This window comes from Scophthalmus maximus, chromosome 22 (assembly GCF_022379125.1).
Source record: "Scophthalmus maximus strain ysfricsl-2021 chromosome 22, ASM2237912v1, whole genome shotgun sequence".
In the NCBI taxonomy this organism is placed as follows: Eukaryota; Metazoa; Chordata; class Actinopteri; order Pleuronectiformes; family Scophthalmidae; genus Scophthalmus; species Scophthalmus maximus.
In genome coordinates, this window is record NC_061536.1 from 4,624,819 (window position 1) to 4,640,003 (window position 15,185).

General features: G+C 40.0%; 3 protein-coding genes across 3 annotated transcripts; all 3 read right to left on the reverse strand.

Annotated features, from left to right (window-relative positions):
* Positions 1-421: 421 nt before the first annotated feature.
* LOC118291860 (4-galactosyl-N-acetylglucosaminide 3-alpha-L-fucosyltransferase 9-like) lies at positions 422-4,238 on the reverse strand. Its single transcript, XM_035620316.2, has 3 exons — positions 3,906-4,238; positions 2,826-2,919; positions 422-2,130 (listed from the first exon to the last, which is right to left on the reverse strand). The coding sequence occupies exons 1-3, from the start codon at positions 4,004-4,006 to the stop codon at positions 1,039-1,041; spliced, it is 1,287 nt and encodes a 428-aa protein (XP_035476209.1). The 5' UTR covers positions 4,007-4,238; the 3' UTR covers positions 422-1,038.
* A 767-nt stretch (positions 4,239-5,005) lies between these two features.
* LOC118291863 (4-galactosyl-N-acetylglucosaminide 3-alpha-L-fucosyltransferase 9-like) lies at positions 5,006-10,831 on the reverse strand. The gene is made up of 2 exons (XM_035620320.2): positions 10,710-10,831; positions 5,006-6,336 (listed from the first exon to the last, which is right to left on the reverse strand). The coding sequence occupies exon 2, from the start codon at positions 6,334-6,336 to the stop codon at positions 5,248-5,250; it is 1,089 nt and encodes a 362-aa protein (XP_035476213.1). The 5' UTR covers positions 10,710-10,831; the 3' UTR covers positions 5,006-5,247.
* On the reverse strand, positions 8,456-10,839 carry LOC118291864 (4-galactosyl-N-acetylglucosaminide 3-alpha-L-fucosyltransferase 9). Its single transcript, XM_035620321.2, has 2 exons — positions 10,710-10,839; positions 8,456-9,929 (listed from the first exon to the last, which is right to left on the reverse strand). The coding sequence occupies exon 2, from the start codon at positions 9,927-9,929 to the stop codon at positions 8,844-8,846; it is 1,086 nt and encodes a 361-aa protein (XP_035476214.2). The 5' UTR covers positions 10,710-10,839; the 3' UTR covers positions 8,456-8,843.
* Positions 10,840-15,185: the final 4,346 nt, after the last annotated feature.

Consider the following 15,185-nt stretch of genomic DNA (forward strand, 5'->3'; position numbering starts at 1 on the left):
CCACTGGGGAGAAGGAGGAGGCTCAAGACTTTACTTCTGCAGTTGCCATTACAACATGTTATCCGTGTTCCATTGATGAGGGCTTTTTATCTCCTTGGGTCTGTGTTCCACTTTGGGTTAATTGAACAGAGTTGAGTAAAATAATTGTTATCAACTGTTCTGAAACCAAAAACTCTTGAGTTGGACAGCTCAGATTCAGTCAACCCCGAAGTCAGGTTCAAACTCAGAGTTTCTTAACCCAGCTTCTGAAGCAGGCCCCAGTTGTAAAATTGCCAAAATTACTGGCATAACCAAATTTACCATGCATGTACCTTTACTATGATTTTATGAAGTAAAAAAAAAAAGCAGAACTATTACATTTACACATTGAAACAATCATTCAACTAGCCCCTGTGAAATTCATATCAGATATTGGCAGATCTAGATTTGTCAACTCATTTATTTGTCGAGATAATATATTCATAACAACACAGTCCCAGTGACACAGTACCTTAACCCAGTCAAACAAATCAGATTTGAACCCAGTAAATTTGCAGCACCCTCCATCTTTAGCTCTAGCACTAACCCTTTACCTCCAGTGTTGAGTATGGAAGAAACACTAATAGAAAGCATTAAGGAACCTTTTTTCATGACAGAAAAATCTGCGCAAATACTGGACATCAACAGTCCGACTCATCATTGTCTACATCTCATCTGGTGCTGTAGATCATCTGAGCAATACATGAACATGCAGACACTGAAAGGAAGACAGATGAAACCAGTGTCCAGTGGATGTTTATGAATAGTTCTGTAAAAAAAATTACTAGAAGTTTTACAGAATATACTGTTATTTATGCTAAGGTTGTACTCACAAATTTACTTAAACACATCTGTACTTGCAGTGATCCACCTTTCAACTGAAACTAATCATTATTTCATTAATCAAAACACTCAACGCAGTCAAATTTCTTTATCTGTTCAATCAACAGCACAGAATGAGAGGTATTAAGTTTCTTCATTTTCTAATAGCCACTGTCTGATGATGTTCTCACTGTAGTTTCATGTAAAGAACCATTCATAAAGGTCATTAACAACATGGTAACCTTTGTCTCTTGATATGTGGTCACAGGCGAGGCAGATGGGATGAATGAATTCATTCTTCGTTGACAAAAGATGAGGAGTGACTTTGTAGTACTTTCTCCACTCAAAGTAACTCATGTACGCTTCATCGTCCTTGTCCAGGTGTTGCAGAAACTCTGCGAGTGATTTTGCATCAGGGAAATCATCAACGTGAATGAAGGAGCCATTGGGAATGAACTGCTCGTAGTTTTCTCTTGGTGGACCCATAACCACAGGGACCGCCCCTGCTACGAGGGGCCCGTTCACCTTCTCTACGAAGTAGTCTTTGTGGAGCGAGTTCTCAAATGAGAGGTAAAACTTACAACTACCTAGGGTTGAGTAATAGTCTTCAAATTTTAACCAGTGCTCAGAAAAAGCAGCTCCATAGACTTCAATCTTCATGTGTTGGGACAGTACGTGGTAATATTTCGCTCTCGTAGCTGTTCCAGTAGATGGGTTGTTGTTACTGACAAACCAACAAACCAGTTTGTCTTTCTTTGGCAGAACAAAGTCGTCCTTCATCTCTGGTTTCTTGATCGTCACCTCATTCCTTACCACAATGCCAGAATCTCGTCTGTAGCTCAGTGTTAAGTTGAACAGGTTATCTAAACCCGGTTTCCTTGCTGTGTTTGTGGGAGATTCCACATTGTACCAAATCCACTTCTGAAAAGTTGGACGAGGACCCTGAGGCAGGTTGCCCAAACTCCAGGATATTTCTTTGTGGTAGAAAATGACTCCTTCTGCTTTGCTGTACGTGGATCTGTCATCAGTCAGTATGCAGCTGTCAATATTGAAGTAGCTTGAGCAGACTTTGAAATCAAACCTCACACCAAGAGGCCAGAACCACAGCAGGACTATGGGCTTCTCAGCAGACTCTGTGGCTTCATCTGTTTTTTCATCAACTAATGTAGATGTAGATGGACAAAAAGGAGATGGTGCCTCAAAATAAAGATAGAAGGTCATTACCAAGCTGGTAAGTCCAAGAGCAGCTAGAATTACCAGGTACAAAGTTTTACTAAAAGAGATCGTCATCTGTGGGGAAAAAAAGAAACTGATAATTATAATTATAATTGACCTTATTAACTTTCTCTCTTTTTTGTCAGAGTAAACTTTTTAGCCTGGAGGTATACAAATCCGCTTTTCGGCGCAGCCCAGGCTCTTTAGATCGAAACACAGAGACTGCTTATGTATAGGGCCCAGAATTTGGTGCTACACCCCTGCGTCGGATACCCATACTCAAGGTTGTGGGTTTGCGGCCGGAGCAATAAATCGGAACAATAAAGAGGTAATCTAAGCTTTCCCCAAAATCACTTAGTGACCCTTTTGGTCGTAAAATGCTGAATTCCTCCAGGACAGGGAGGAAAAGGAGAAGAGAACAGACGGAAAGGGCAGAGGAGAGGAGGCTTGTGACAGATGACACTCCAAAAGAGAGAGCTACTGGAGAGGTGAAGAAGAGGAGAGCATCAGACCGACAGAACAGACACAGAGTTAACAAAGTGTGTCACCGTGTCTGCACATCTGCAGCCAAGCAATAGTATTTTTGGTTTGTTGCTTCATCACAAATTACATCACATAAAATTTCATGCCGCTAAACATTAACCAGGCATATGTAGGCTGTGGCACCTTATCTTATTTTTTGCATATCCTGCTTTATACATGTAGGCTAATGAATGTTGTCTATACAGTTTATACTTTATAAATAAATAAAATAAAAATGCTGCCCTCACCTTTGCTGAGAGTATAAAGGCTTGGTGTCTCTCTCTGGTATTCAAGCTGGTTTCTGTTACTTGAATGGAGAACAGAGTGGTATAATCCCACCTACTGAACCAACAAGATAAACCAGTTAGCCATTTACACTTCCAGGCGTGTGTTTTCTAGAGGTCACTCATGCAAAATCATGGCATACATCGTCTCAAGGCACTTTACATATGTGAGGTTGAGACCTCACAATATTGCAGAGAAAACCCAAAGGTTCCAACAATGTGCAAGCACTTGGCGCACATGTCCCTGGTTCCAGAGGAGAAGAGCCTGGTGGCTAAAGACTCTGCCTCCCATTCTACTCTTGCAGACTCTGGAAACCACAAGTAGTCCTGAGTTTACAGGGCAAAGTGATCTATTAGGGATAAAATGCAACTATGAGCTCTGTAAGATAAGATGGAGCCTGATTGTAAAGGGCTTCGTAGGTGAGGAGCGGGATTTTGAATCCTACTCTGAATTTTAGAGGGGGCAAATGCAGAGATGCGAACACTGGAGAAATTGATCTCTTCTTGTAGTTCCTGTCGGAACTCGTGTTGCTGCATTTTGAATTAACTGGAGGCTTTTCGCAGACTTATTGGGACATCCTATCCTTATAGCAGTGAATTACAGTAGTCCAATCTAGAAGTAACAAATGTATATTGTCCAGGTTTTTTCTTACTTCAGAAGTAAGCCTTTTTTATAAGAAAAATCCTCAGCAAAGTTAAATATTTTCCCATGATAATGATTGGACAACTCAGTCTGATAGACCTCATCAGACATGAACTATATTCTCTCCTCTCCGCTTTGGCAGCAGAAACAGTCTGATTTTACTTCAGGTTCCGTTCAATACAAATGAAAAAACTATATTGTCGGTGGTGGTGTTGGGTCAGAAAACATTTAATGTGGTGCTGGTCTAATTGTTTATTTTGCTCAAAGGAAGGTTGAAATGGTAACAGGTGATTGGTGGATGTTTTTTTTTCTATACAAAAGGAATAGTAAAAAGGAAATTAGTAGGAATCTAAATCTTTTCAAGCAAATTCTAATACTAAAGTAAATTGTTTCAGACTTACATCATCAATGCATCCACAATGTGGCATAAGCACATTTTCTCTCTATTCTCACGATTAAACCCTGGAATCTGGCATAATAAAACACAAATCAATGTTAACATTCAAACAATATATGCCATGTCTTACTATATAAACATTTTAAAGGTGAAAAGTCCATCTGAACTCACATCAGTTGATCTCTTTGTTCTGCCCGAATTGTTTGGAGGGAAAAAGATGGTTTGCAGGCTTAAAGGGCCGGGTTATATGATCTAAGGGGTGTGGTCAAATTATCAGTGGCTGTCTGCAGGTAGGGTGGAGTCTTGGGATTTTGACAACATGTTTATTCATCATCAGACAAACAAACAATAATCCTCACTGACAGAGATGCTGGAAGTCAGTTAGATTTGGGGGTGTTGAGAGAAATTCTATATAATTATGTCATATAAAATGCAGTTCAGCAGCACAACATCCATTCATTTTCTATTGATTTAAGTGACCAACAACATCTAAAACCAGTTGTTAGAACAATTTACACAACTGTCCACAAACCTGAACACCTACCTGAGGTACAACAATGGAGAATAGTAGAATATTCAGCTGTGGACAGTTCGCACACAGAACATATTTTATGTTTTTTCTCCATCAGAAGTCACGCTTCACATGATCTACATGGCGTTCTGCATTTGTGGGTCAGATAGGCTAGACAAATACACTGCAAGGTTGAAAAAAAATAATTCAAATATTATTAACAGTCAGACTTAAAAAAGTATCTGTAGTATACATGTATATATATATATATATATATATATATATATTTATTTATTTTTAACTTCCATGCAGTTACAGACCCTCCCCAGTAGCTGCTGCTGCCCCCTCCGAACCCCTTCTTCCAGCGTCCTTTCTATGAGTGCTGAACATTCAGCTTGAAATATGCTAAATCAGTCTCTAACTGAGAATTAGTACATCTACAAAATAACCAAGCGCAGAGACCTGGACAGACAATACAACAAATGTCACTACACACTGGAAGCTCCCTCACACTCTTTATTGTTCATGAACAGCTATGTTGATTCGAACAAATATCCCAGTTGAGTATGGAAGAAACACTAAAAGAAAGCATGAACATTTGACATGGCAGTTTATAAAAAATAAAGCTAGAACTGTGTTTAAGTGCTAAAGTTGCACTCAAAAATTCCTTTAATCATATCAACTGAAACTAATAATTATTTCATTAATCAAAACAATCACATCAAAAACCCATAGAGTAAAATGTCCTCATTTGTTCAAACAACGGCACAGAACACAGACGTGAAGTTTCTTCATTTTCTAATAGCCACTGTCTGATGATGTTCTCACTGTAGTTTCATGTAAAGAACCATTCATAAAGGTCATTAACAACATGGTAACCTTTGTCTCTTGATATGTGGTCACAGGCGAGGCAGATGGGATGAATGAATTCATTCTTCGTTGACAAAAGATGAGGAGTGACTTTGTAGTACTTTCTCCACTCAAAGTAACTCATGTACGCTTCATCGTCCTTGTCCAGGTGTTGCAGAAACTCTGCGAGTGATTTTGCATCAGGGAAATCATCAACGTGAATGAAGGAGCCATTGGGAATGAACTGCTCGTAGTTTTCTCTTGGTGGACCCATAACCACAGGGACCGCCCCTGCTACGAGGGGCCCGTTCACCTTCTCTACGAAGTAGTCTTTGTGGAGCGAGTTCTCAAATGAGAGGTAAAACTTACAACTACCTAGGGTTGAGTAATAGTCTTCAAATTTTAACCAGTGCCCACTAAAAGCACCAAAGACTTCGATCTTCATGTGTTGTGACAGTTCGCGGTAATATTTCGCTCTCGTAGCTGTTCCAGTAGCTGGGTTGTTGTTACTGACAATCCAACACACCAGTTTGTCTTTCTTTGGCAGAACAAAGTCGTCCTTCATCTCTGGTTTCTTGATCGTCACCTCATTCCTTACCACAATGCCAGAATCTCGTCTGTAGCTCAGTGTTAAGTTGAACAGGTTATCTAAACCCGGTTTCCTTGCTGTGTTTGTGGGAGATTCCACATTGTACCAAATCCACTTCTGAAAAGTTGGACGAGGACCCTGAGGCAGGTTGTCCAAACTCCAGGATATTTCTTTGTGGTAGAAAATGACTCCTTCTGCTTTGCTGTACGTGGATCTGTCATCAGTCAGTATGCAGCTGTCAATATTGAAGTGGCTTGGGCACATTTGCAAATCAAACCTCACACCAAGAGGCCAGAACCACAGCAGGACTATGGGCTTCTCAGCAGACTCTGTGGCTTCATCTGTTTTTTCATCAACTAATGTAGATGTAGATGGACAAAAAGGAGATGGTGCCTCAAAATAAAGATAGAAGGTCATTACCAAGCAGGTAAGTCCAAGAGCAGCTAGAATTACCAGGTACAAAGTTTTACTGAAAGGCGCCATCATCTGTGGGGAAAAAAATAAATTTGTTTAAATCTTTAAAATCAGCTTTATGACTTCAGTAAGTCTATTGATCATTTCCCAAACAGTCAGTCATAGTTTGCAAACTGTAAGCCACAGCAGTTCAATTAAACCTTAGATTAATCCAGACATTTAGGCAGTGAGGCTGAATTTAAAACACACAGAAAAATATAAAGGCTGAATGAATATTGTTTGTGCAATATCTTTTAGAAAAAGTGTCAGTAATGGATTAAACTCATCAACTCATTCATTCAACCTGTATATAAACTCGAGAGATCATTGAGGGGCAGCCCTCATTTACAATGACATAGAGTTAATGGCAATGTCATAATTAGCCTATTTATCTAACTGCCCTACTCAGGAATAACAAAGGGGGGGGGGGGGGGGTGTATCATTCGACCATGTGTCACAGGGGTGGACTCTAACTCAAGAACCCCCGTAAAAGATAGACAGACCAGGTGTCGGCAAGTGTTTTTTACACACACTACACAACACAGTACAGTACTCAACTGACGGCCACCGTTACATGTGCACAGCAAAACATGCAAGAATTCCAAAATATTGTGCTTGGACACATTCTGAAAAGCCATGCATCGATCAAGGCTAATGGAACCAGGATCATTAGGTGAATTAGCCGCAATGTCATGTATTGTCTCACGAACGCGAGCGCTGACAGTGGGTGGTCCATTTCAGATTTTATCGTTCTATCGAGATAGCCTACTGTAAAATAAAAAAAACAGCCAGCCATTCAGTTGTCCAACTGTATTTTTCAATAACTGTACAAAAGTGTAAATGTTAGTGACGGTAGATAAATGTTGATTTTACAGTAACATGATGGCATGATTTTTCATACAGGGAGAACATTCAACAGTACGTTTATGTTATAGCGCTTTAGTTTAAAAAAAAAATCTATTTTAGGTATTTTATATGGTCTTATGGTGAATTACCATTGATCACTTTGAGGGGGGGGATACATTTTGTCCCCACCGGCATAAAAATAGTTCCGCAGAGGTGGGGATACATTGACCAGAAAGGTCCACTAAAAATCTCTCATGATTATGAATGAACAATCGTATTTATATTTATTTTGTCTGCTTTGGCTATGCAACAAACTGTTGTATATTTCAAAATTACTTCAGTTTCTGATCATAAGTTTGTTCATCATCAGACAAAAGGCAATTCCTGTGCTTATTTACAGTTTATCTCTCAAAAGTTATTACCTGTCCAGGAAGACCAATGTAATGTAGCCAGATAATGAAAAGATAACCTGGTACTGTATATTGAATTTGGTTCAAGCCCCAGGTGAGGATTTTAAGTTGTTGCCAAAGACAAAAAGCAGTTCCAATTGATTCTTTAGCTCAAAGGAAGGTTCAGATGGTAACAGGTGATTGGTGGATGATTTTTTTCTATACAAGGGAATAATAAAAAGGAAATTATTATACCTGTTACCATATCGCTGCTGCAATGAATTGTGGGGCGTCTATATCTCCTTTCCTTTTGCATGGGAAAGTCCAGTGTACCCTATGCTAAAGGAGATAGGATAGGAAGCATTGAAGCTCCTTTCCTATGCTTTTTAGAGAATCCGAACAGCTCTTATCATGGCTGCCGATCAAATACTTATGGGTCACAAGATTTAGGAAACTTCCTAAGCCAATTTGACAATTTGACCACTCCCCCAGTGTACCCTATGCTAAAGGAGATAAGAAAGGAAGCATTGAAGCTCCTTGCCTATGCATTTTAGAGAATTCGAACAGCTCTTATCATGGCTGCCGATCAAATACTTCTGGGTCACAAGATTTGGGAAACTTCCCCCAGGTTTCTGTAGCAGCGGCAATTCCTGAGCACCTCTCAAAATACACCCAAAATATTTGATCAATATTGAGTTTAGCATCAATATTTGAACTGCCACGGTACCTTACTGTACAGCAGCAGCCATCCAACACAGCAGACCGTTTTTTGATGCACTCCAGTCCAGAAGGTGGCGACCTTCTGGACTGGAGTGCAAATAATGGTGAAATGTGAATATTCTGGCATTTGGTGAAAGCAATTTAAGCGGACAGTCCCCGTTGTTAACCAAGCGCAAAGACCTGGACAGACACACAGCTCCCTCACACACTGTTTATTGTTCATGAACAGCTATGCTGATTTGTATAAATATCCCTGTTGAATATGGAAGAAACACTAAAAGAAAGCATGACATGACAGAAAAATCTAAGCAAATGGATTATCTGGGCAATACATAAACAACCGGCATATGAAAGCCCAGTTTCCAATGGATATTGGAATTTTTCTGTAAAACAACATAGCTATAATTTTCTTTCATATGCTAAAGTTGTACCCAAAAATTCACTTATTCACATCAACTGAAACTGATAAATATTTAATTAATCAAAACAATCACATCAAAAAACCAAATGGTAAAATTCCCTCATCTGTTCAATCAGACGCAACAGAACACAGAGGTGAAGTTTTTTTTTCTAATAGCCACTGTTTCATGTAAAAAACCATTCATAAAGGTCATTAACAACATGGTAACCTTTGTCTCTTGATATGTGGTCACAGGCGAGGCAGATGGGATGAATGAATTCATTCTTCGTTGACAAAAGATGAGGAGTGACTTTGTAGTACTTTCTCCACTCAAAGTAACTCATGTACGCTTCATCGTCCTTTTCCAGGTGTTGCAGAAACTCTGCGAGTGATTTTGCATCAGGGAAATCATCAACGTGAATGAAGGAGCCATTGGGAAGGAACTGCTCGTAGTTTTCTCTAGGTGGACCCATAACCACAGGGACCGCCCCTGCTACGAGGGGCCCGTTCACCTTCTCTACGAAGTAGTCTTTGTGGAGCGAGTTCTCAAATGAGAGGTAAAACTTACAACTACCTAGGGTTGAGTAATAGTCTTCATATTTTAACTTTTGCCCTGTAAAAGCACCAAAGACGTTGATCTTCATGTGTTGGGACAGTTCGCGGTAATATTTTTCTCTCACATTTGTTCCAGTAGATGGGTCAGTGTTACTGACAATCCAACACACCAGTTTGTCTTTCTTTGGCAGAACTAAGTCGTCCTTCAACTCTGGTTTCTTGATCGTCACCTCATTCCTTACCACAATGCCAGAATCTCGTCTGTAGCTCAGTGTTAAGTTGAACAGGTTATCTAAACCCGGTTTCCTTGCTGTGTTTGTGGGAGATTCCACATTGTACCAAATCCACTTCTGAAAAGTTGGACGAGGACCCTGAGGCAGGTTGTCCAAACTCCAGGATATTTCTTTGTGGTAGAAAATGACTCCTTCTGCTTTGCTGTACGTGGATCTGTCATCAGTCAGTATGCAGCTGTCAATATTGAAGTGGCTTGGGCACATTTGCAAATCAAACCTCACACCAAGAGGCCAGAACCACAGCAGGACTATGGGCTTCTCAGCAGACTCTGTGGCTTCATCTGTTTTTTCATCAACTAATGTAGATGTAGATGGACAAAAAGGAGATGACTTGAAATAAAAATAGAAGGTCATTACCAAGCCGGTAAATCCAAGAGCAGCTAGAATTACCAGGTACAAAGCTTTACTGAAAAAGATGGTCATCTGTGGAAGCAAAAAAAACCCACTGGTGTGATGATTATAATTGTAATTTACCTCATTAGAAAGGGTTGTCATGATACCAAAATTTAGACTTTAATACGATACTTGTATAATAAAACGATTCTCGATACCACTTTAGATACCACGATAAAAAGAAAAATCGTCCTACACACAAATACGTTTCTTTCTATTTACAATAGACAAATACTGACCGTATACCCCTCTGTAAAAACTTCTCATGATTATGAATGAACAATATAGTCAGTTTCTCTGCTTTGGCAACAGAAACTGTAACAGGTGTAGATTGAACCCAACAGTAGAACACCACGGGGAGAGGCGGCTGGCTGGCAGATTGGTGCAGAGGTGCGGTGTGTGGAAAATTACTAGAGCTGGTATGGAGGTGAGCAGACTGTGATAGAAACGTGTTTACTTAAACATTCTTTCAGCTTCTGTTCATAAGTTTGTTCACCATCAGACAAAGGGCAATTCCTGTGCTTACAGTTTATCTCTCAAAAGGTATTACCTGTCCAGGAAGACCAATGTAATGAGGCCCGATAATGAAAACATAACCTGTTACTGTATATTAAACTTGGTACAGGACCGAGGTGAGGATTTTAAGTTTTTGCCTCAGATATGTTAAGATTAGCCTCAGTCTTTTAGCTTGAAATGGTTGTTCTGCAATTCAAGAAACAAATACTTTGCTGCCTATAATTTAGAAATTCTTCCTCTTATTCTTTAGATGAATAAGGATTTTGAGCACAGAATGGAAAATTATCTTCTCACCTTTCTTCAGAGTTTAAGGGCAGAGTGTCTCTCTCTGTTGAGCTGTCAGGTTTCTGTGACCTGAACACATTGTTCCTAGTCCAACAAGACAAACCTGTTGTATGATATGTCGCTAGTGCATCGTTAAAGCATAGTCATTTCCCTGGCCTGTCCTTTCAGCAATCAGCTGGTCTCATCTATCCAATAGCTGTCTGTTTCAATATGATTTCTCTCTCTGCCTTTGTCCTCTCATGCCACAGTTCGACGCACCCTCGACCTCCCTGCCACTGCTCAGTCTGCACATACTCATCAGATTCTTTGTTGCTTACTCAGACTCATGGAGTTGTTGTATACTAAGTATCGATGATGTGAAGATGTATTGAAGAGAAGTCCGCCGACACCGTCTTGATTGTATATAAAGGTTTATTACAAAAAGACCAGCATCGATTACAAGCACTGCAGAGCTTGGAGAGTGTCCGGCCAAAATGACAACCCTCCCGACTCTTCTTGGGGGTTACCTTTATAGGTCCGTTGTTTACTTGAAAAAGACATCTGGTTAAAGTTATATTATGTTAGACAAGGAATTTAAAGGGGGCCATAAGGAAAAGGTGAGGGGTCATCAGGAGGCCCCTAACTTGGCATTCCAAAGAAAGAGATATAAACACATATTCCCTTCTCATTCCGTATAGACGAAAAGACACTACATATTTCCCCCCTTCGAGACTAGAAGAGTCTCGAAAATCAAAGGAGTAAACATACATAGCTAGGAAAACTACGACAAAAATAACAATTCCTTCAAACCATGCTTCCTGCAGCATAACCTTAATCATACAACAAACGTCATGAAGTGTGAGAGTGAAAAACCTGTCCGGCAGCTTTCTTTCCGGAAATTTCCCTCAAACAATCTAGACAGGAAAATTCTCTCACGGCCCCTCTGCCCCAGGCGACCACATATAGTACTCCAGACCAATTAAAGAAAGAAAAGAGGAATCTAAACAATTCATCTAGAGATATGGTTTAAGCAAATACATGTGAAAACCTCAGGACATAAAATCAAAACAATGTCCAAATTCAGGCTGGTCAACCCATCGAACCTTCCTCCGGACCTGTCCCTGCCTAGTCTCCAATATCCCTAAGCATCAAGAACAAAAAGAAAACATCTGAGGTTCCATACATTTACTTGATTACAGAAACCATCATTCTCCAAACAATGAATACAAAAAGAATATGATTAAAATTTAAACATTACTCATACAAACATTTTTATATATATCAAAAAGACATAAGAATGTATCACACTGCCGCTCCTCAGCAGTGTCGACTCTCAGTGTAGTGTCGATGATGTGTCGAATCTGAACGTTTTATCACAACATCCTTGTTCAGAGGTCTCCAGTCCATTCTTATGGTCCATATTCGATTATTTGAATCTCTTCCGCACAACCCCTCAATATGCTCTGGAAGAAAAGAAAACACCAAACAGTATCTTTTGCAACAACACATGAAAAGTAAAATATGAAATACAAATTTATATTTAATTATGAGTCATATTCCATTTCCCCCCTTTTGCACTGTTTGCTCATTGAGCTTCTCCAGCACCTCTTAATTTCTTTGCCTGTCAGAAACATATGTGGATATTCTGCTATGGAAATTAGCCATTTATGTAACATTTGCTCTCATGTCATTCTCCAAAAGAGCCAAATTTGGACCTTTGCCGCTTGTTCGCAAACAAGGCGTAGGCATCCGTCTCCCTGTGATCAATTCATGGGGTGTCATACGCAAATCACGCAGCTCACTCGAGCGACACACCATTAGCGCCAAAGGAAGCGCTGCTATCCAGTTTAAACCCGTATGCTGGCAAATCTTGACAATGCGATTTTTCAAAACACCATTCATTCTTTCACACAACCCTTGACTTTGCGGGTGATAAAATGCTCCAAGACGTTGTTTAATTCCCAATTTTTGCAAAATCAATTTCAATGTCTTATCCACTAACTCTTTCCCATTATCTGAGGATATCTGATCTGGAAGTCCCCACCGGCTTATGACTTCGCTACACAAAAACTTGAAAACTTGGCAATTGACTGAGCATTGTTCCGCTTAGTTGGACAGGTCTCTGTCCATCGTGAAAATCTGTCCACAACAACTAGCATGTACCTCTTGCCTTCAACTGGTTTTACCATGTCAACATAGTCCACAACCAACTCACGCATAGGAACCCTCCTTCCTCTTATTCTCCACCAGTTGTATTTGATTGAGTTTTCTGAGGATCTCTTGGTCCTGCACTTTCTGATCATGCTCCCTTTTCCTATATAGCTCCACTTGATGGGCTATATGATCCATATAGACACCTTTTGTCATTCTTCCAAGTCCAACCACCTCTGCCAGTTTGCTCCTTACTGGTAGGGGCAGCCCCTTCTGTAGTTTGGCTCGCAAAATTGACTGCTCCATTTGACTCAAATCCGGGTCATTTCCGGTGACATTTCTCCACACCTGATGAACTCTTGACACATAGGCTCTTGGATTTTCGTCCTGTCCCAGTGACTCAATGAGAATATTGTCAGGATGCACATTTGTTGGAAACGTTTCTCTCAACGCTCTCCACATCCGACCTCTACTTGCAGCAAACAGCTCAGGATCATTCACAGCAGTCCCCACATATCGATTGAGTCCTGCTTTCTGTAGGATCTCTTCCATAGCTGGAACCCCAAGGAGATTAGCCAAAAGTCTCTTAATATCTCCTATGGCAGACTGTGTTCCCACCGTAATTTCTTCCAACTTTGAAATCCAAGGATGCGCTCCATCTTGAAGAGTAGGCAATTTCTCAAGTATATCTGACATATCTGTACTCTGCCAAGGTTTGTACTCCAAATTCTGTCCTCGGATGATCACTGGAAGCATCTTCTCGAGTGTCTCCCCTCTTCTTGGACGCAATGTATACTTCCTGTCCGACTTTCGGGATTCTTTTTCCCTCAATTTTTCCTTCTGTCTCTTCCGCTTCTCCAACTGGACTTCCAATTCTCTTATTTCTTCTGGTTTGGTCGACTTATCCAAATCCAAACAATGCTTCTTTCAACTTCTTCTATTCTGGTACTGTACATCGCAGGATAAAATCCCCTTGAACATGAAGCACCTTCATTCACCAAATCTCCATCACTGTCTCCATTTTCACTTTCATCAGAAGTATAATCTCCTCTGTTCCTTTTCTTCCATATTTCATCACCTCTCCTTTCTGCTCTTTCCAGTTTCCATCTGACCACAGGATCATATCCACCCATGATCTCCTCTGAATCACTTTGATCATCATCATCTCTGGATCCCATCTTCCTGATCCTCAGTCCTCCTTTGGTTTCCAGGCGTATCGTTTTCGTCTTACTTTTGGAACTTGGAGTCATCTTTATAGTTGTTTCCGCTTGTCCAATTTCTATTATTTGGTCATCCTCATCTCTGATGCAGTAATCGCCCTCCTGACTGATCACTGGAAGCTGAGGATAGATGTCCTTAAACTTCACCTCCTTCTCATAAGGTGGGGGTTTCTTCACTGGATCCGTATGTGAGAAAGGTGTATTGATTTCCGCCATTAGTTTTTCTGTTACTTTTGCATCTTTTGCTATTTCTTCTGCACCTATATCTCTGTTATCTTTTGCTGCTTTTATCAGTTTCTGTCCCTCATTTTCAAACAACTGGAGAATGTCAAGCTCTATTTGTCTCTTCTCTCTGTGTTTTTCCCCTTTTTTCCCCTTCTTTTGATTCACCTTATAGGTGGACACAAGCACTTGCATTGTTTTAATTACATCTGGGTTAAGAGTCCCTTCCACTGGCCATGGTTGTTCAATGTCAGGCCAGCGCTTGTGCCATTTTCCCGATAACTTTGTGATACCACAAACTAAAGGATTATTCTTCTTCACTACATCAACAGGAGTAGTTACTTTCGGACTTTTATTGTCCTTCTTTGGCATTGTAACAACCCTTCTATGATGCCTTATTGTGAATTATTAATAATGGATTATAACTAATTCTTTAAACTCAGAACACTTAAATCTATTGAGCTTACCTTTCCCTCTCTTTTTCCAACCAAATTGTTTATGGGCCACAATATACCACAATCAACAAAATAAAGCGAAAATAATTTGTCAACTTCAGAGAAATCAAAGATCTTGTAAATTAGCAAAATTACAACACCATGTGGATTTTGGTGTTACAGTTATATACTTTTAACCAAATGCACCAGCAGTCTAGCAACTTCCATGAATAAAATGTCCACAAATATCCTACAAATTAGAGAAAATTCGATCCTTCATAAAACTCAAAAGATCACACACTACTCCAAGGAAGCAACTATCACCAATTGTGGTGTTATTTGCAACAAAACAATCACCTAATTATCATCCAATCACCTTAATGCACACAATAATCTCAACACTAAATCTCCAATGCAACTTTAAGCAAAACAAACCTTTGCACCAACAAAAACTACAATTTGCAACTTCTCGTCAGTAT

Bases quoted from the DNA above. Each gene is read 5' to 3' on its own strand.
- LOC118291860 (XM_035620316.2), bottom strand. From the start codon at position 4,006: ATGTTAACATTGATTTGTGTTTTATTATGCCAGATTCCAGGGTTTAAT. The intron at 2,920-3,905 runs GTAAGTCTGAAA...TTGTTGGTTCAG, and splicing joins ATTGTGGATGCATTGATGAT to TAGGTGGGATTATACCACTC. The intron at 2,131-2,825 runs GTGAGGGCAGCA...TTTTCCCCACAG, and splicing joins CCTTTATACTCTCAGCAAAG to ATGACGATCTCTTTTAGTAA.
- LOC118291864 (XM_035620321.2), bottom strand. From the start codon at position 9,929: ATGACCATCTTTTTCAGTAAAGCTTTGTACCTGGTAATTCTAGCTGCT.
- LOC118291863 (XM_035620320.2), bottom strand. From the start codon at position 6,336: ATGATGGCGCCTTTCAGTAAAACTTTGTACCTGGTAATTCTAGCTGCT.